At 44.2% G+C, this 19,635-nt stretch overlaps 1 protein-coding gene across 4 annotated transcripts in view; it reads left to right on the top strand.

The window, feature by feature from the left end:
* Positions 1 to 19,335, top strand: part of RIF1 (replication timing regulatory factor 1) — a 29,640-nt gene extending 10,305 nt beyond the window's left edge. The window contains exons 15-35 of one of the 4 annotated variants that reach the window (XM_051623495.1): positions 327 to 413; positions 1,191 to 1,264; positions 1,374 to 1,554; positions 2,522 to 2,629; positions 2,764 to 2,913; positions 4,918 to 5,017; positions 6,130 to 6,394; positions 8,063 to 8,105; positions 8,409 to 8,611; positions 8,798 to 8,897; positions 9,253 to 9,396; positions 10,270 to 10,412; positions 11,125 to 11,205; positions 11,287 to 11,341; positions 12,073 to 14,829; positions 15,307 to 15,444; positions 15,705 to 15,782; positions 15,880 to 15,995; positions 16,634 to 16,787; positions 17,063 to 17,171; positions 17,994 to 19,335. In XM_051623495.1, coding sequence (XP_051479455.1) covers positions 327 to 413; positions 1,191 to 1,264; positions 1,374 to 1,554; positions 2,522 to 2,629; positions 2,764 to 2,913; positions 4,918 to 5,017; positions 6,130 to 6,394; positions 8,063 to 8,105; positions 8,409 to 8,611; positions 8,798 to 8,897; positions 9,253 to 9,396; positions 10,270 to 10,412; positions 11,125 to 11,205; positions 11,287 to 11,341; positions 12,073 to 14,829; positions 15,307 to 15,444; positions 15,705 to 15,782; positions 15,880 to 15,995; positions 16,634 to 16,787; positions 17,063 to 17,171; positions 17,994 to 18,196 — 5,289 coding nt within the window. In that variant the 3' untranslated portion in view covers positions 18,197 to 19,335. The remainder of the gene's footprint in view (positions 1 to 326; positions 414 to 1,190; positions 1,265 to 1,373; positions 1,555 to 2,521; positions 2,630 to 2,763; positions 2,914 to 4,917; positions 5,018 to 6,129; positions 6,395 to 8,062; positions 8,106 to 8,408; positions 8,612 to 8,797; positions 8,898 to 9,252; positions 9,397 to 10,269; positions 10,413 to 11,124; positions 11,206 to 11,286; positions 11,342 to 12,072; positions 14,830 to 15,306; positions 15,445 to 15,704; positions 15,783 to 15,879; positions 15,996 to 16,633; positions 16,788 to 17,062; positions 17,172 to 17,993) is intronic. The other 3 variants (XM_051623497.1, XM_051623496.1, XM_051623498.1) reach the window with 3 other exon arrangements.
* Positions 19,336 to 19,635: the final 300 nt, after the last annotated feature.

Below are 19,635 nucleotides of genomic sequence, written 5' to 3'. Positions count from 1 at the left end.
TGGATTCTGGCTGGTAGCATCTAACTCATCAAAGGTTTAGTGTTGCTTCAGGGTTTCTTTCTTTAAAAGTATTGTTCAGATGTATCAATAGTATTCACAGAACTGGGTGCATGATTCTCCTACCAGAACCTTCTATTTCTGTATTCACAGAACTGGGTGCATGATTCTCCTACCAGAACCTTCTATTTCAATAAAAAAATTGATATTTTTTTATTAAAGGGAAGTAATTGTTAAAATTTTGCTTTTGTTTATGGTGTTACTTAAAGTATTTAGGCCCCCAGGAAAAAAAAATACTTATGTATGTTTTCTTCTTTTCCCCTACTTAGTCCCTCATTGATATTACTGTTAAAGAACTGCCTCCAAAAGTGTTGGGTTCACCAGCTTACCAGGTTGCTGATATGGATCTTTTAAATGTAAGTCTGACTTGATTCCAGAACTTTATTTATGCTGAACTATACTAGGATGTCACATTTGCACAGTGTACAGAGTACTCGATAAGCTGTTAGATACAGAGCTTTTAGGAAACCATATTACCCTGTGTTCCAGAACTGAAACTTTGTTTTCAGCCTTCACTTCGAATGAGCCTTTTGTCTATTAGAATTGACTGAAGAGCTCAACTCTCAAAATTCCTCTCAGCTTTTTTCCTGGGTGTTTTTTCTTACATTTGGAGGCTTTTTCTGCCTTAGGCAGAAGAGTCAGAACAGTGTTCATAATTGCCAGGTATTAAATGCAATTTGGTAAATGCTTTAACATGAGCAAACCCCAAATACTTGGGATAAATTTTAGCAGAGGTTGTCCAGAAGATGTCTTGGTGAAACCTTGAAATAGGCAGAGCTGAGGTTGCTCTGTCTTGTTCCAGGTGTCATGAGACACCAGGAGTGTGATATGTGCACCTCTGCCTTGCTGTGTGGCCTGTAATTTCAAGGCTGCCTTTTAAACAGAAAAGTGTTTTGCTTCAGCTGTGTGATATAATTGGTATTCTGCTGAACCCTAGGATCTAACAGAGCTTAAATTTCCAGCTTTCCCTCTTGATTTTCATTTTTATATAAAGCTGCCAATATTTGACAACTTCTCATGGCAAATGCCTGGCTTACAGTTAAATACAGTATATAGATACATGTGTAAGTGGGGCAACTGTTTCATTTGATCAGTGTTTAAATTGTTTTGACCTGTAAAATGTCTCTTACCAGGGAACACCTGCTTTGTTTTTAATTCAGCTGCCTTTCCATAACAACCTCTTGGGAAGCTGTGTAACAGAGGAGAGGTACGTGGCAGTGCTTGTTCCTAACAAGCTTTTCCCACAATTCAAGATTTTATAGGAGTGTTTTGTAACTTCAGCTGAAAAAACTTTCCTGTTTACCTTTCTTCCCTAGATTCTTTGTAATTCTAGAAACTCTGGTGGGCTATGTTTTGTCTGGGCCTACGTCTCCATTGGCTTTCAGTGAATCTGTGATCTGCATCATCAATCAGAGTGCAAATCAGGTGGAAAATAAGGAGCATCTTTGGAGAATGTGGAGTATTGTTGTGAGTCCTCTAACCGAATGGATTAATCGGGTATAGTACCTTTTTTGTTTTCTTCCCACTTAAAACAACAGGAGAACTTTGTTGTGGTTTTCTATCTTAATGTATTTTTAGTGATTACATGTCTTGAAGTGATGGTATGATCACATAAGCCTTGGTAGTCCTTGTGAAATGTGAGCAACATTTTCTTTTAAAAGTCCCCAACTGGAGAATGAGCATTTGCAGTTGAATGGGTTGAAGGGCAGGAGTGGAGAGTGATCCTAATTGTAGTTTAAAGTGATTCCAGTCAGTAAGAATGATTACTGTGAAGTATAATGTCCAGAATGTGGGAATGTTTTGTTCCCTCTTTAAGGTTTTAAACGTGTATAGATGTGCTTCAAGCCTTCACTCCTCTGCTCAGTCTTGCTGCTCCAAAGGATAGAGACTTTCCCTACAGAACCTGTTAACATGTACACACACACAGGCTTGTCTGCTTTGTGTGAAAACTAATAAACACCAAGTTGTCACACTTAGGAAGTAATTAGAGCAGAGTTTCTTACTGAAGTTAGGCTTGACTGGAAGGCCTAGTGAAAGCCCTGTGAGCTGTAGTGTTCAACAAGTTCTGCAGATCTCTGACTAGAAGCACTTGGGGTGATGTGGCAGTTGTTGAACTGATCCTCACGCAGACTTAAAAAGTTTAGAATCTGAAGAAAGGTTTAGATGCTTTAAGTAAGTTGCTGTCCTCACTTGTTGCAACTGAAAGGAGTAAAAAATACAGACCTTTTCAAACTGTTGTTATTATTGGAATTAAGTTATTTGGCAATTTGTAAGCAGTGCTTTTCATCTGTGAATCACAGGATCAGCTGGAAATCTTGATAGAGCTGAGAGCAGCTCCTGTTAAAATGCCACTGGCAATTTACCTTGCACAGATCTTATGTACGAAACAATAGACATAGAACAGCCCTGTTTGACATCTCAATTTTGCAGCTTCCTTAACCAGACAATTGTTCTCTCCTTGCAGACTAACGAGGTCAATCAGGGTGATGCCCTGGAGCACAACTTCAGCGCTGTCTATAGCGCTCTGCTCCTTCCTGTCTCACACATCTTCACTGCTCAGGAGTTCCCACAGGTAATGGTGAAGGCATGAGGTTGCTTAGAAACAGCGTGGGTTTGATAAGAACTGTGAATTTTCTACCTGGTAGTACACGGGTTTTTGAGAGAAAAGGACAACTTCTAAGTTTTGATCTCTCCCTGTTGTTGAAGGCAACCATGAAGTCCCTGTTGCGCACCTGGTCGGAGCTGTACAGAGCGTTCGCTCGCTGCGCTGCTCTAGTGGCAACAGCAGAAGAAAACCTGTGCTGTGAAGAGCTCTCTGCCAAAATCATATCTGGGCTAGAAGGTGAAACTCCAGTAGTGAGTATAAACCAGTGATATTGAACTATATAAGTCATGGAACTGTCAGAGCTGGAAGGACCTCTAGAGATCATCCAGTCCAGCTCCCCTGCTAAAGCAGGATGGCTCAGAGCACGTCCAGGGCTGCATCCAGGGGGTCTGGAATCTCTCTAGAGAAGGGGACTCCACAACCTCCCTGGGCAGCCTGTCCCAGGGCTCTGTCACCCTCACTCTAAAGAAGTTTCTCCCCATATTTCAGTGTAATTTCCCCTGTTCCAGCCTGTGCCCGTTGCCCCTCGTCCTGTCCCTGGGCACTGCTGAGCAGAGTCTGGCTCCATCCTCCCTGCACCCACCCTGAGATACCTGTAGGCATTGATAAGGTCTCCCCTCAGCCTTCTCCTCTCCAGGCTGAACAGTCCCAGCTCTCTCAGCCTTTCCTCATCAGGGAGATGCTCCAATCCCCCAGTCACCTTTGTTGCCCTCCCAGGACTCTCTCCAGCAGTTTCCTGTCTCTCTGAATTGGGGAGCCCAGAACTGGTCCCAGTTCTCCAGCTGTGGCCTCACCAGGGCACAGTAGAGGGGGAAAATGACCTACTGGGCACACTCTTCCTCATGCACCCCAGGATTCCATTGGCCTTCTTGACAACAAGGGCACACTGCTGGCTCATGGATCATTTACTGTCTACCAGGACTCCCAGATCCTTCTCCTCACAACTGCTTTCCAGCAGGTCCACCCCTGACCTATATTGGTGGATAGATAAATACTTTAGCAGATATATTTTAAATTCAGTATAAGACCTTGTTGTAAACTCATTGTGTTGCTTTCTCTAACAAAGTTTTTTGGGTGAGACTTAAAGCTGTAACAAAATTATTTTTACTAACAGGAGATGGAGTTAATCTAGAAATGGATTGGGAGAGTAAAAATAACAGTTAAGCAGTCTTTGCATTTGTCTTCTACCTAAGTAATACTGGCTTAGTGAAAATAAATGCTAAATATGTCTTGTTGAAATATGTGTGTATATAAAGTAACTTTAGGTTGATTAACAAATACCACAAAAGCAGGCATTTGGATTAGGAAGGAGTGTAGAGTAGCACTGTGGCATTCAGAGGACTGCACTTGCTCTATTCCTGGTACATTAACATTGAAAGATTTAACTTCAAAGTTTTATAAAAGAGAGACCTGGAAAGAGAAAGCCTTGACATCATCTGTCTCACTCCATCAGATGGGGAGACGGTGTCTGCAGGTGTCAGGGAACACTTGCTTTAGAACAGAAAATCCTTCGTGCTTTCAAAGTTGACTGTCTTTTTCAAAAGTATCATGAAAGGAGCAAATAAAAGATAAGAAGGAAAAACTGAATTTGAAAACATTTCATTTTGAGGATAACAGCATTATAACCACTTGTGGATGCTGGTGTGTCCTGATGAGAAACTTCAGTTTTTCCAAAACTAATAATTATTAAGCAATTCAAGTATTACTTCAGTATTTAAGTTATATTGAAGCTAAACTGGGTTTTTTTCCTCACAATATCAATATTCCTTTTAAAAGGAAGGTTTTTTTGTGTTGGGTGTTTTGTGGTTTTTTTTTTTATCTAGGAGAATTTGTGATGGATTGGAAGGGGGAAACTTGACTGTCTCTTTGTAGTCACTAGAAGTCAGTTGTGCTTCCTGAATGTTAATGACAACCTTGCTATTAATGCCTACAGTGACTTTCCTAAAATTCAGGCTTTGGACAGTAGCTGAACTTGGACCACACACAGACTGTTGGTGACAGGTTTTACTAGACAGCTAGAACCTAGAACCCTCTTCTGATGCACCTTAAATCTGACACCTTCTAACAGCTGCCTCTGCTGTTCTGCTTCTGTACATTGTACACATGCTGATGTGTTGTTTGCACAGAAGGGGAAAATGTGTGTATTTTAAAATGTAATCTTGTCTTTTAAAAGTTTGTCCTGAACAGCAAACATGTTGGTTTTTTCTGTCACTTTCTCTTCTGGGCTTTGCTGATGATTTTCGTTTCCTCCTCAGATGTTGACGATGCTGGATGGGCTCACCCATATCTTATCAGTTATGGTTGACTGCATCAACTTTGCACCATATGGCACCAAATATCAGCCAAAAGCCAGATGTAAGAAAATCCTTGGAATATTGGGGTTTACTGTGTTGTGTTTTTTTCCAGTTGGTTGAAATTGAGAGTTATTGTAGATGCAGAAGTGATGAGTGTGGGGTGTCAGTGGTCTGTACATGCTGCACATTATCTAAGCACTGAAGGGACTGACAAAATCATAAAAAGGAACTAAACAAATAATCCAAAATGCATATTTCAGTATTAGCTATTTCTGTTAGTTGAGTAGTTGCTGCAGAGCCTGACAAAATACATCTGAAATTGAGGTGAACTTTGAAGCTACTTTACTTTTCAGCTCAGTGTAAAACACTGGTGGTTTCTGAAGTTGTATTTGGTATTTTGGCTCTGGTTTCACTCTTGGATGTGAAACCTGCTGCTTTTGCTTTGTTCAGATGTAATCTGAAGCAGTAATGCTTGATCAGAACCTCATTATGTACCATCTGCCTAAAACTGATGATAAACTGTGAACGTAACATTTGAACTGCTGCTGCTCCTGAAGCTACTTTGCATAAAAGACTCAAGAATGGGTTTTACAGAAGGCAAAAGGTCATTGTCTGTAAAATGTTCTTTGTTCTGTTTCCAACTCCCATTTACAACTGTTGAAGCTAAAAAAGATTTTAAGATTTCTCTGCCCCATATGAATTTTTTAAAGTAGTAAAATTTTGTGTAGACCTGCTGAAAGAATGAAATGCTTGAATTGGCAATGGTCATGGAAATGTCACTTACAAAGAAGTAAATGAACTGATAAAACTTGATACTTCCCCTTCCCTCCTCTTCACCTGTTCAGGATTCAGGGGTATCAGCTAGGATCTCTGGAGTGGTGGCTGTCCTTTTTTTGGAAGCAGACATTTAAAGAGACTTCAAAGCATAGTCCTTTGTATGACCAGCCATAAGTACAAATAAGAGGAACAGGGATCACATCTGTAGTCATATGATAAAATTATCTATTCAAAATGTGGATCTTCTGTTAGCCCTGGTTCAAACTTACTTGAATGTAGATACAGTTTGAAACTTGAAATTCTGTTTTACATAGACAAAAAGCTCAGATGTGTTTTTGTTGTAATGCATGTTGGTTAGGAAAGAAGCTTAAACTTTTTTTTATTTTTAAATCTTAGCTCCACAGACACCTACAGATTGGTCTAAGAAGAAAAAGGAACCCCTTGGAAAGCTTGCCTCTCTGTTTAAACTCCTGGTGATGTTACTAAACTCTTTCCATGTGTTCAGTTCCAAAGAAATCTGTTCAGAAACATTGGTCTCTGTTGGTCCTTCAATTCTTGCTATTCTTCACAACATCATCAGCCACGTTTCATTGCCTTCAGTGATTGGGACTATGTTTGCAATTTTTTCAAAACCCCTGGCAGTGTTTTATGAAAAAACAAAGTGAGTATTTTAAGAGTGGTTGGAAAACTGGATTCATTGTATTGCTGCATATTGGTGACATTGTGTGTGGTCTCTTGCAAGCAGAGAATTTAACTATAGCTCAGATTCAGCCTGGCTAGTGGGTACTAGTTGGGTAGTGCAGCCCAGCACCTGAAGTACCATGGGTTTGTAAGGCAGTTGCTGAAAATTTTGTTTTCTACCATTCCTGCATAAAAAACTGGGGTGCAGGGGCTGAGCTGAGGTGGTTGCCAGGAGCAGCCTGAGGGGCACAGTTGGGTGTGTGACCTCAGAGCCTGTGGCACAACCCTGCCCTCCAGTTCCAGTGGGATTCCAAACACCACACACCTGAGCAGCAGTCCCCATTTAATGCTTTTCTTCAGAAATCGACCCGAACCTCCTCAGCCAGACACCCGAGGAGTCCTGTAGGACTTCCCAAAGCCTGGTATTTATAGAGTGGGTGTCTCTTCAGAGGGAACTCACTGTCATCCTGCCAGGACTGAAGTGTTTGCTTTTCACCTGCTGTTTTATTTTCACTGCAGTGAAGATACTTCATTAACAGTAATTTGTTTGCTAGTGAGCAAGAACTAGGTAATGTTTTGTAGGAAGTAAGAGGAATCATAATGAGTTGAAGTGCACTAAAATCCTCCAAGTTTTGAAGTAGAGGGAAGTGCTGACAAATATTAGTTGCTTATTTTTTGCATATGGCTTTTTTTTTGGTGTGTGTTGTTGTAGTCTTCTCTTCCCCAGACATGATGGGGTGATGAGGGGCTTGGTGGGAGGAGGCTGGCAGAGCCTTGTCTTCAATTTGCTGGTGCTGGGAGAGGTCAACACTTAGCTCAGGATAAGGAAAAGAAATGGAGTAGAACTCTTAAGTGCCTTGGGAAGAGGTTGGGTAGGAATGATGCTGCCAGTCAGCCTGTAAATGTTCCCTGGAGGCCTTCACTGAAACTAGGAAGCAGGACTGCTGCTACTAACCTAAAATCCATCAGGAGTCCCTGTCAGAGGCAAAAATCCACTTGCTGTGTGTGAGGTTGAATTGAACACCACCTCTCCATCTCCCATCTCATCTGCCTCTGTCTGAGCATTGTCTTTCTCAGAATTCCTCATGAAAAGGGAGAAGTGACTGTTGGAGACATGGTTTTGAGGGCAGGCAGCATATCCAGGCAAATAGAAGGTTGGGAACTTCCTCAGGTTGGAGGTCGCAGGCTTATTAAATGAATTACTAAATGCAGATTTATCCCACTTTCCACGATGGTGTTCCCAGGGATGTATTTACAGGAAATTGCTTAGTTTAGGTGGTACTTCAGCTCTTAAATCCAGGTATTTATGGGGCTTGGGAAATCTGTTTGAGGAGCAGGTGAAGAGCAACACAAGGGCCATTAGAAGTTACTCCATAAGAAAAACATTCATTTTAAGTTTGTACTGATTATTTCTGGTCTTTCAGCGAGTTAAGAGTTGGCATGTGTCAGCAGGGGTTAAAAGGTTGGTTTAACTGGGATTATTTACATCAGGAAATTTTGCATCACCCAGTGAGAGGCTTGTTTTCACAACATTTCATCCAGTTGCATACTAAAACTGGTGTGCAGTGCTTGAGTGCATGGAGTGTTTAATTCTTATGCCTGGGATAAAGGAGACAGCAAAATAGAACTTCTGTGTTTGTTTTGGCAGGCTTGCTGATGTATCTCCAGTGTACAGTAACCTCAGCAACAAGGTAAATTGTTGGAGAAATAGCTGGGCTCTGGGAAAATGTGTGACACTGGAGTTTTGCCTTTGTCCTGTACTCTGAGGGGTTTTTTTATTAAGTGAAATAAAGGTAGATACTTAATTTTTAAACTATTAAAAAGATAGATGAGGGGAGGACACCTGAGCAACTGAGTAAGACTTTTCATGTAGTGTGGCATTTAAACTTGTTCGTTCAGGCCACAGTATTCTGTGGGATGCTTTCAAATGCAGCTGGTGAACATGTGCCATGTTTGGATTAAATAAAAACCTTCTCGTGTCTTCCCTCCCTCAGCTGGAGAAGCTGCTGGCTGAGGTGGTCCTGTGCATCCAGTCTCACTGCACTGGCTCCTACGACAGCGAGCTGCTGGAGCAGCTTTCTCCCTTGCTCTGTGCAGTCTTTCAGCACAAGAGCAAGCAGATCCGCAGCCAGTGCGCCCTCTTCTGGAATGCGACGTTTGCCAAGGCTGCATCCTTAACCTACCCTGAGGAGCTGAAGTAAGAGACCAGGATTTGATCCGTATTTTTCAAGGCAGAGCTCTGGGGCTGTGCACAGACGAGCCGGTGCTGCGCCGGGCTGAACCGTTTGTGTTCCCCCTTTTGTGCAAGTTGGGGTGTCTGCTGCTCTTTTTTGTGTGCCTTCTCCTCCTGCCCCAGTGCTGAAGCTTCTCTCTTGTTGAGCAGAGCCGTGCTAAGCCAAGCCAAAAAGAAGACCCCACTCCTGCTGCCTGGGTTTGAAAGCATCGAGGTGGCTGAGGAAAGCAGTGCGCCCTTCTCGGATCCAGTAAGTGTTTTGTTGACCCCAGCAGGTGCTTCACTGGGAGTTGGTCAGAAGGTGGTGGCAAGGGCAGTTCTGATTTTTACTGTGGTTGGCCTGCACTTACTTCCTGTTTGGAGTGATAAACTATGCTGGGTAAGTACTGTCAAAAGACTGAGCTGGTTCTTAGTTTATGCAATTTAAATCTTGGGTTCTACCAGCTTGTCTGAAGTGACTTAATTTTTTAAGTCGTCCTCTACGTAATTTAGAGGACAATGGGAGAGTGGGACAGTTTAGTTGTAGAAATTAATACACCCCAGGATGGGTTTGTGAGCTTGGAGTTTCTTCATGCAGTGCATTGAGTGTATTTTTATTTGAATAGATGGAAAACTCCCAGTTGGATGCAAAGATAAGTGGAATGGAAGTACAGCTGGGCCAGAAGCGAGACTCTTTGTTGGCACAGATGAGTGAAGCAAAAGATGAAGGAAAAGGCAAGGCCAGTAATGTGCAAGCAACATCTGCAAAGGTAAGGCCTTTGGCAGGGGGCAGAATCTAATCCCCTAGGTTGTGCAGCAGAACAGCTAGTGAGCTGCTGGGAGCTCTCACTAAACATTAATTTTGAGATGCTGCAGTGTCTTTCTCTCAGATGTGCACTGCGCAGATACTTGGAAGATATTTTCCTCTTACCAGAAAATTTTAAGTTTACAGATGGGTGAATATTAGTGAGGGGGCATGGCAGGCTGCTGAGTGGGTGGGAGGAGTGGCAGCCAGATCCCAGATTCCCACCTGGGTGTGGTTGCAGGTTGGACATTGAGGTGTTAAAGGTCTTTTCCAACCTTAGTGATTCCATGATTCTATTGGGAATATGGCTCAGTGCTGGACTTGGCAGAGTAGGTTTAATGCTTGGACTCAGTGATCTTATAAGTCTTTCCCAACCTCAGTGATCCTGTGATTCTCTGTTTGGGGTGGATCTGGGCTCTGGTAGGTGTGTGCTGCCTGCTCCAGTCTCCCTGGCACCAGGGAGGGAAGGGCCTTGTGTTCGGAAGGAATCACTGACATAAGGGACAACAGTGAATAGTGATGCTCATGAGTACTGTGGTTCCTTCACCTCTCACAGGCTTTGTTTGATCTTCGCCATGCTAGAGGAAGTGCAGGAGCTTTCTCCAGGGCACAGGGCAGAGGCTACAGAGCCTCTCCCAGGTGGAAGTGTTGGGCAAAACCCATCACTCCTGAAAGAAACCAGCACCTGCTGAAGGGTTTCTGCCAATAAATGTGCTGAAAGTACTGTGCTTATGTGAGAACTCTTTCCTCTGAGATGGTTGTATCAGAATTGTAAAAGCATTTTCAGTTCCTCTGTTTTGGTTCTAATCCAGCTTTTTCATTTTTTTCCTTTCCAAAGCTGAAACTGGAATTTACATCTTTGAAGCCTAACAGTGAGATACTTCTGGAAGAGGAGAAATCTGTTGAATTTGTGGTTATTCCTCCACAAGCAAAACCAAGAATATTGACAGAACATCAAAAAGAAGTGCTCAGGTCAAAGAGGTCTGTGATTTATCCTGATGTCATCTTAATGTGAAGTGTCATCCCATCGGGTGTGTCAGATTGGCAGGACTTCAATTCCTGTATCCTGGGTGTCTTAACTTCCATACAAGTTATGAAGTTAAAAGCTAACAAAGTTCCTTGCCTTACTCTTTTAAAGCAACCAAGTTAATTCTCTGATCTCTATTTGCTATTTTTATTAAGTATAGATGCTCTGTTACCTGTTTGGAGTCTGGCCATTTGGTGTTTCCACTTTTTCTTTATGAATCTTACTTGCACTGTGAAATGGAATTTTTGAAATTTGACATTTTGAATTTTGACATTTGAAATCTTATGTCAGCAGCATATCAGAAACTGCAATATTCTCAAGACTCATCTTAGTTGCAAGGAAACCTTTAGAATTATCTTCTCTTGCTATGGGAGAAGATTAAATTCTGGACCATTTCCAGCAGCTACCAGAGCTGTTCACAGCAACAATTTGTGTGGTGGTGCTTGCCAGGAGCTCCCCTGGGTTGTCTAGTTAGCACATGTTGATGAATTCTTTGCAGAGTGGGATCCCAGTCCCAGCTTTTTGTTTCCCCAAAAAACATGTTTGAAATGAAAAAAATATTTAATGCAGCTGAAAATGGTGGCCTTGCAAGAAGTGGCCTTTTTAATTTTTATTTATTTTTTTTATTGGAAAGAGCCTGACTTACCATTTCTGGGTGTGTTTCAGAGTTGGGATTCCTGTGATGTACAACAACTTGGACTCCTCACAAGACACCACCTTATTTTCACAAAGCCAGGAGGATTCTTTGTAAGTAAAGATGGCCACAATCTACATCACAAGCTGTGTCCCTTTTGTGCTACACTTCTAATTAAGTAACTTCTATTTCAGGGATAATCCATCTGTAGCAGAACATGCAGAAGAAGATGCTAACAACAAGCCTCAGGTAATTTTTCTTTGTCCAGGGTTAATCAAGATATCAGAATTACAACCACACCAGTGATGTTTTCTGGTGGTGTTCCAAGACCTGTTTAATTCCATCATTAGGTTAGGGATCATAACACTGACTTCTCTTCCATAACAGTTTTTCCTGCCTAGCAGATGCATTTGCTCTGCATTGTGCTTTTCTGGAAGTATTTTCACTTTTTGAAAGTCTTCATGTTGCTTTCCATGCTGCTTCCAGCAGACCACGCTTGAAAAACTACTTAGCTGTGTTTGCATGTTCTGAACTGTGCTGGGGTGAAGCTGCAAGGGCTTGAGGGGGATTAAATAGCAGATTTACTGGGAAAAAGAATGAATTGGTTCCTAAAAGTACATCTTGTTTCCCTTTGGAGAGGAGTTGGCAGAACAGCAGGCTTGATCAAGCCAGGCCTAATGCAGCTTATTTCTCATAAAAACAGGTTTAGTAGTAAGTTTGTTAATATACCTCTGGCAAATTAAAAAAAAAAAAGAAATAGCTTAATAAGTAAACAAAGTAACTTTTGCAGTTCATGTTTTGACATTAAATGACTTAGAAAAAAACCCTCAAATGTGTTTTCAGAAAGACAGATACAAAAATAATTTGAAGTGAGGGTGGTTTGAGACGTCTTGTGGGGGGGATGTTTTCTGTTCCACCAGAGCGGGTTTTTGATGTTCTGCTCGTAGTGAAACTGCAATACTTGGTATTTTTTGGGACAGGAAAAAAATGTAAGGAGTGAAGGATGCAGGGGCAGGTGGAGTGAGCCCCCAGAAGCCTGCAGACCAGAGGATGCTCCTGAGGAGGCTGCGGGTGGGACAGCGGCACCGAGCACTGCCGTGGAGGAGAGCCCAGCCTCACGCAGCCAGGGGGAGGCAGAACAGGACACAGCAGAGATGGTGGTGGAGGAGCCAGCAGTGGGACAGGGGCTAGAAGAATGTTCTATGGAAGCAGCCTCAAAGGAGCCTTTGGCAGGGAAGGAAAACACTTCCAATGTCAGCAGCAGCTCCAGCTCCAGCGACGTGGTGTCGGGGACGCCGCAGCCGGCGAGCCGCCGGCAGTCCTTCATTACTCTGGAGAAGTTTGGCAGCTCAGAGAACAGACCTTTCAGCCCCTCGGTGTTAAACAGTCTGTCAGAGGTGTCTGGAAGTGCTTCTGGAGCTGGTAAACAGGAAAATGGAAACAAGACAAGTGCTAAAGCAGAGAAACCTGGAGAAGAGAATTCGAAGGCAGAGGCTGAGCAGCTGCTCCCGGCAGCCCGCAGGCTGACTCGCAGGCAGAGCAGGCTGGAGCTCCAAAGGAAAATGCTGTCCAGTTTGTCAGCTGGGTCAGAACAAGAATCTTTTGCTTCCAGCAGCATGGAAAACAGTCATGAACTATGTTCTGCAGTAGAAGACATGGAGCATATTCTCCTTGCCCAGTCCCAAGCTCTCCATTCTACAGAAATAGACATTAAAAAAGCTGAAGACACGATAGCAGAAATAGAGAGGATCCGGGCACTGGACATGGATTCTAAGGAAAATACACCCCCAGAGACAGCAGTGTCCTCTGAGCAGGTGATGGGTGAGGACAATCAGATCCTGCATGTGACGCCTAATCAGAAAGTGCCAAGACGTTCTTCAAGACGACGGGCAGAATCTCTAGAAGGTACAGCAGGAGGTCCTGACAAGGAGGACGGCCACCAAAAGAGAGACAAACTCAAAGAGGAGGACAAATCAGAGCAAAAGGAGTTGCCCCAGACTGAAGATGATGGGTCCCAAAAGGAGAACAGAGTTTTTGGGGAAACGACAGAAAATGCAAGTAAAGAAGGAAGCAACCTACCTGAGAGAGCTGCTGCAGAGGACTTCAGCTCAAAGGAGGCGCCTGCTTCCAAGGACCTCAATGAGGAAGCAGATAAAAGTGCCAGGAGGTCAGAAGAGAACTTGAAGGCTGACACAGAAGATGAAGACTGCATCTTGGCTGCAGTAGGTCAGAAGAAGATGGAACGGCCACGGTACCACACCAGGAGAGCTTCACAAGGATTGCTTGCCAGCATCGAGAACTCTGAGCCTGATGGCTCTGAGACCAAGGAAGAAAGCACAAGGAAGAGAAAATCTGCAAGACTGAGAAATAGAAGTGATTCTCTTGAAGGTAAACTGAAAGATCTACAGCCAGGAAACAGCAGCCATGAGGTGTCTTCCCAAGGAAATGAAACAAATCTGTTGGAATCAAACAAGGGTGAGCTGAGCCACGAAACCAGCACAGATGCTGCCTTGACATCTGGACCGTGTGGCCTGAAAAGCCAAGGAACTCCCACAGATGGCAGCAAAGCTGTGGGATCAGCTGCCTCAGGGGATTCACCCGAGGCACAGGATGCAGATCTGGAACAAAACAAGAGCAATACCTTGATGGAATCATCTACCACCCCATCTGTATCTGATAAAGATTTGAAAGCAGCAGAGGAAACCAGACACATGGAGGAACAAACAAAGATAGAAGACTGTTCAGCTGTTCTGCCTGGTGATGTGCCAGGAGCAAATGCTTCAGGTGCTGATCTCTCTACTTCAGAGGCACCTCAGGGCCAGCACAAGAGAAGCAGAAGGCTGAAAAGACAAAGGAACTGTGATTGCTGTGATAAAAAGCCAAAGCAGCAAGTGATGTCCGTCACTGAATCAAAAAATGAGAACCCTCCTGAGCTGGACAAGCCCCAGACCACCCCAGTTCAGATGCCTGTAAACACATCAGCCGTGTCAGGTCATTCACACCTGGATGAGAGCTTGTCCATGGCTCCTTGTGCTATGAGCACTCCATTGCATCCTCCCAAGGAGCCCAGTGAGTTTGACCTGGAAAGAGAGCCAACATCTGAAGATCATCTGCAAGGAAAGGTTGTTATAGTGGAGGAGGATCCGGAGGATTCAGAGTGGGTAGTCGGTGAAATTACTGAGTCCATAGTGGAAATTAAAGAACTGCATGATCAGAATGACCAGCCTGAACAGTGTCTGTCTGAGTGTGCTTCAGACAAGCCTGGGGACAGCTCTCTGGCTGCAGGGGACCAAAGTGAAGAACCAGAAGCTACAGAAAAGAAAGAAGTCAGTCAGAATGGACAACCGGAGGAGGTTCCTGAGACTCAGATTGCTTTTAGTGAAAGGGAGGAAAAGCAGATGAATGAGCTGGAAAGCAGCTGGGATGATAAAGAAGAAGCTGAGAAAGTTGTAGCAAAAACTGTAGTTATTGAGCACGAGGATATAAAGGAGGAATTAGTGGAAATTGAAATTACAGTGCCTGAAAATGTGGCCTTAGACAAAGAAGGTGCAGCAGCAAATCATGTGGATTCGCCTCAGAAGCCGGAGGATCCCGATTCCTTGAGGCTGGTGACTGAGAGCCCCACTGGTGTCCAGGCACGTTGTGTGTGGTCCCCTTCAGCCTCTCCATCCACTGGCATCCTAAAGAGAGGTGTGAAAAGGAACCAAGATGATGATTCCCTGTCACCTGCTAATAAGGTATTGTCTGTGATACCCAAGTCATTCTGTTCATAACTGCAGTGTGTGGTAGTGTCTGTAGAGTCACAAGTTGGAACTTTTTCTTTTTTTCCTTGTGAGTGATCTTAGGGTGAGGCTGAAGACTTCCAGCTCTCCTTTTTGTAATCTGCAGGCACTGGCAGGTTTGCACTGGGGGAGCTCAGGGTGGGCAGTTTTATTTTTGAAACCAGATGCACGGTGTGCTGCCTGGGTCAGAACCACTGCAGACATGGGCAGGGCCTGAGCCCTGGCCTTTCAGCAGCTTCCTGTAAAACGTATGTAGTGTTTTCTTTAGTGATAAGAAGCCCAGAGTTTCTGCCCTTGGGTGAAACATCCGTGTCACTCAAGAACTTTAGTGACTTCATTTCAAACTGAGCTTATTGTGCCTCCTCAGACTAAGCTCACCAGTTTGTGGTGCCCTGAGTTCATGCTGTGCAAACCTCTTCTCTCTCAACACAGATCCGCAGAGTCTCTTTTGCAGACCCAATTTATCAAGAAGGACTGGCAGATGACATCGACAGGAGAAGCCCAGTCATCAGGTCCCATTCTTCACCATCCTCACGAAGCCTTAAAATTTTATCTAATATTCAGGTCAAGGTAAATGCTGTTAGTATGTTCTGTCTGTCAGGAGCCCTTGTGCCATCCCTTCCCCTAGGGATGTTGCTGCAGTGTGAGTTCCTAGTCAGCTGCAGGCACCTGTAACAGGAGGGGATCTAAGGAAGAGTTGCAAGGGGCTTGGCCTGACTCCTGTTGCCCTCTGAAGACAGATGCTCTCTGAGCTCTAGGTAGCTTAGGATCTTGCTGTTCACTGAATTCCTATGATCCTGAGAGATATTTTTTCCTCTTTTTCTATCCAGCATATTACCACTCCAACCAAAGGATTTCTGTCCCCAGGATCTCGTAACCCTAAATTTAAGAGCTCAAAGAAGTGTTTAGTAAGAAGTGCTTTGGTTCATGCATCTCTTCTATTTTTTTTGTTCCTCTCTTCAGTGGTGTGATAGTTCACCTAATAATGTCTCTGTGTTGTTCAAGATTACGGAGATGGTGAAGGAGGCGCTGCCCAGTGCCTCGGAGTGTGTGTATCCTGCCCTGGCTGGCTGCAAGGCTCCCGTTGATGTCATCTTGCCTCAGATCACATCAAACATATGGTAAGTGGGGCTGGTGCTTTGGAAGATTCCACTCCACCAGAAACCTACCAACCCAAATTATCTGATGCAAAATGTGATGATGACACCTTTAGCCAAGTGTCTCTAAGAGGAGGGAGGTTGGTTTGGGGAAGAAATGTAACAGTTTTGGAATGACTCTAGTTGTCTTTTGGTAAGGCAAGGAAAAGTTTGCATCTCCATTTCACATAGCAGAGCAGAGACTGATCTTCTTGAGTTGGAGCTTTCTATGGGTTGAGGGTGAAGTGGGATTTTGAAAACCATGAACGTTCCCAGTGTAGAGAGGCTAGGTGCTTAGCTAGCTGGGTTTCTGGTCTGCATTTTGGTAACTTGTCAGGACAAAGTGCAGATGTGCAGCAGGAGCTGCTCAGAATGGCCTTTTCTGGTGGGCTCAGCTCATTTTTCTCCCACTTGTGCAGCACAGGAGTGGGGTTTAGAGCACCATTCCCTGCTGGATGGAGGACAGAGTGCAGCAAGGTGTGCTTCTGCAGGCAGAATGGCATTGGGGGTTCCTTTTTCCTTCACTTACCTCCATGTCAGCCAGCATTCATGTAAGATTTATTTCTGCTCCACTCTGCCAGGCAGAAAGGACTTGACTTCTTTCTCTCTCTCCCCTGCTGCAGTGCCAGAGGCCTGGGACAGCTCATTCGAGCCAAGAACATTAAGACTGTGGGTGACCTGAGCACTTTGACAGCACCAGAGATCAAAACTCTGCCCATCCGCTCTCCCAAAGTTACCAATGTTAAAAGAGCTCTCAAAGGATATCATGAGCAACAGGTAAGGTTTAATTTCAGTACCCAAAAAGTCACTGCTAGCCTAGTGAACTGCCAATAGCTATCATGAAGAATAAGGGTTTTTTTCCCCCCTATTAGAAACAGCATCTTAAAATATAATCTCTACCTGTCATGGTACTGTGGGAATTCAAGGTACAGGTGACTTGGTTGCAACATTATGTTTGTATTTGTTACGAGGTTAAAACATGTCCCACTGTCACCTTTTTTTCTTCCTCTCACTGAAAATCCATCTCTTGTTCTCTCCCAAAACATCTTCAGGTGAAGTCTCGAGGATGTGAGGAAATAATAGTGCTTGAGGATGCAGAGAGGCCCATAATTAATGCAGAGGATAAAGCTCTTTCTGTAGATGAAGAAAAACTTGCAACAGGTACCTCCCTATTGCTGGATTTTTGCTTGAGGGTGGGATGTTTCTGCTGTGGTTCTGCTTTCATTCTCCACTAACAGGAACAATTGATTTGTGTGGGTTTGTTCTTTTTGACAGGGGGGATGTTTACAGGCAACATCAGTACAGTAGGTTCCAAAATGTGTTAACCACTTCCTGAAGCCCTGGAGCAATGGCTTTTTACAACTGGTGACTTATTTGGAGGGGAAAATGCTGGTTTTTCTGTAAACAAGCTTGCATAAACATGCATAGAAAAAGTTAGGCAGGGCTCCAAGTATTCCTGAATAATATAACTATTATCATATTCCCAAGTATGATAATTGAATATATTCCTGAATCCCAGCTGGGTACATGTCCGGGCTGTCTTAATACCACAGGAGCTGCTGTGGTTGGGCCTGCATGGAAAGCAGCAGGATGAAGAGATAGTTGAGAGGTGCCTCATCCTGGGGGGTGAGACAGGAGGGGAGTGATTCCCTGGATACCCATTTTGGATTTGGATGCCTAGATGTTTATTGGAATTCTCCTATGCGTTTTGGGAGTCTGGCGCAAGGAGCCTGTGTTTGTTCTTCCTACAAGGTGGTGGGAGCTTTTGGTTAACAAAAGAACTCAGCTGTCCAGTTGTGTTACCCCAAAGCCCAACTGCTTATCTCAGAGGACACTGGCAGTATCTGAGTGGAACAAACACCTTGTAGGCTGCTTGACCAAGAGATGTTGCCCAACAGCAGCTGGAATGTTCCCTGCAGCGGGGTTTGGGTGGAGCTGGAGCCCCAGGCACACCCAGCTCTGCTCTGCTTCCTTCCTTTGCAGATTTGAATACAAATGACCAGCCCTCAGGGGACCTCCTGGCCCAGATTGATGCCCTTGCTGCTCAGCTGAGCTCTGAGGATCTTCACAGCTATTCAGGCAGCCAGCTCTTCGAGATGCAGGAGAAACTGGTGGGCATGACAAACTGTATCATGAGGAACCTGCGGTCCCGCTGGAAATCGCCCCCCCATGACAGCTCTGACTAGACATGCTGAACAGCAAAGCGAGGAGGATTTTGTTACAGCTTCCCCCAAACCTGCTTTTCTTACTGCTGAATTTACTCCTTAAACTGTGCATTTTGTACTATAGAAGATTTTTTTTAAACCCCCATCAAAGGCAAAATGTGCTGTGGTTTGTTTCCCCTGTTGCCTTGGGGGGGGGGGGCTCGTTCCCCGCCAGAGGTGTTTGTAGTTCTGTTGCTATGCATGTTTCTTTCAGGATAGGGAAAGAGAACTCGACATAGTTGTGCAATAGCAAAGACTTTGAAACCAAACCAGCAGAGTTAGTAAATTATTTTTTCAAATCCCAAGTGTTCTTACTGCTGCAAGCTCTTCCTGTCGGGTGAGAGATGGATCCCTCAGCTCTGCTCTCCTGGTGCCTCTGGCTGTTCCCTCCCTCCTTGCTGACACTGACAGAAAGTGGCTCTTTGCAGCTCTGTTTTATATTGAGATAAGTTCCTTGCAGCAGCCAAGGAGCCTGGTGTCTGACAACTGGATGACTTCTATTTTTGCATGTATTTTTGTAAGGATCACACTAAGAAGCTGATAATGAAACGTACCCTGGTGGGTGCAGAACTTCTCAGGCTTTTCCCCGTGATCTGTTTGCAGCAGTTCTGTGGAGACAACTTTTTTCCTTGGGGAGATTAATGGATTTGACAAGAGCTCTTTGTATAATATGTACAGACATATGATGGGAAATGTTGGTTAATAATTTATGAACTTGAGGTTTAATTGCATGGAATGCATTGCTGCTTCTCAGAGACTTTGGGAGAGAGCTCTTGGGTTTCACTCTGGAAATCTGAAGTGTATATATTGTACTGTAGCTGTCAAAGTGGACATTATTGAAAGGAATTGCTGCAGGTGGTTTAGACCTTGCACATGGGCAAATAAAGCAGCACATAGTTCCCAAATTTGCTAATGTTGTGGTGGTTTTGCGGTTGTTTTTTTTCCCTTCACTCCTCAGCTTTGGATTCACAAGGTTGGGAGGGACCCTGGAAGGTCCTTGCTGCCACCTTAAGGTAGGAGCAGCTCTTCAGGCACATGGTAGGGGCTTGGCAAAAGGACTCTCAGTATTCTTTGCCCTGCTTGTGTATCTCCTGAAGGAAATGAAGAGGACAAGGAGGTGTTTTGGAGCTGTAAGGTGAGCAGCACGAGTGATTAGTTGTCTGTAGTTTTTCTTGCTTTCCTGAAAATGTTTTGGTTCCAAATCTGCCTCCTTAAGCTTGCTCAGCTCTTGTATCCAGTGGTCTGTGCAGATGAGGATGTTCCTGACACACCTCCAGAGGGTGTTAATGTCTTTGTGTACCTGACACCTTTTGGTGCTGGCCATCCTGGACCCTGCCTTGAGGAAAGACATTTCCCTTTCAAGCTGGTTGTTCACAGGAGGAGGTGCTGGGAATTCCCTGTGAACAGAGGCCTGCAGGGTG

The sequence above is a fragment of the Apus apus genome, chromosome 6 (genome assembly GCF_020740795.1).
Source record: "Apus apus isolate bApuApu2 chromosome 6, bApuApu2.pri.cur, whole genome shotgun sequence".
NCBI lineage: Eukaryota > Metazoa > Chordata > Aves > Apodiformes > Apodidae > Apus > Apus apus.
The sequence above is the reverse complement of the archived record's forward strand: the minus strand, read 5'-3'. Positions and strand labels throughout refer to the sequence as shown.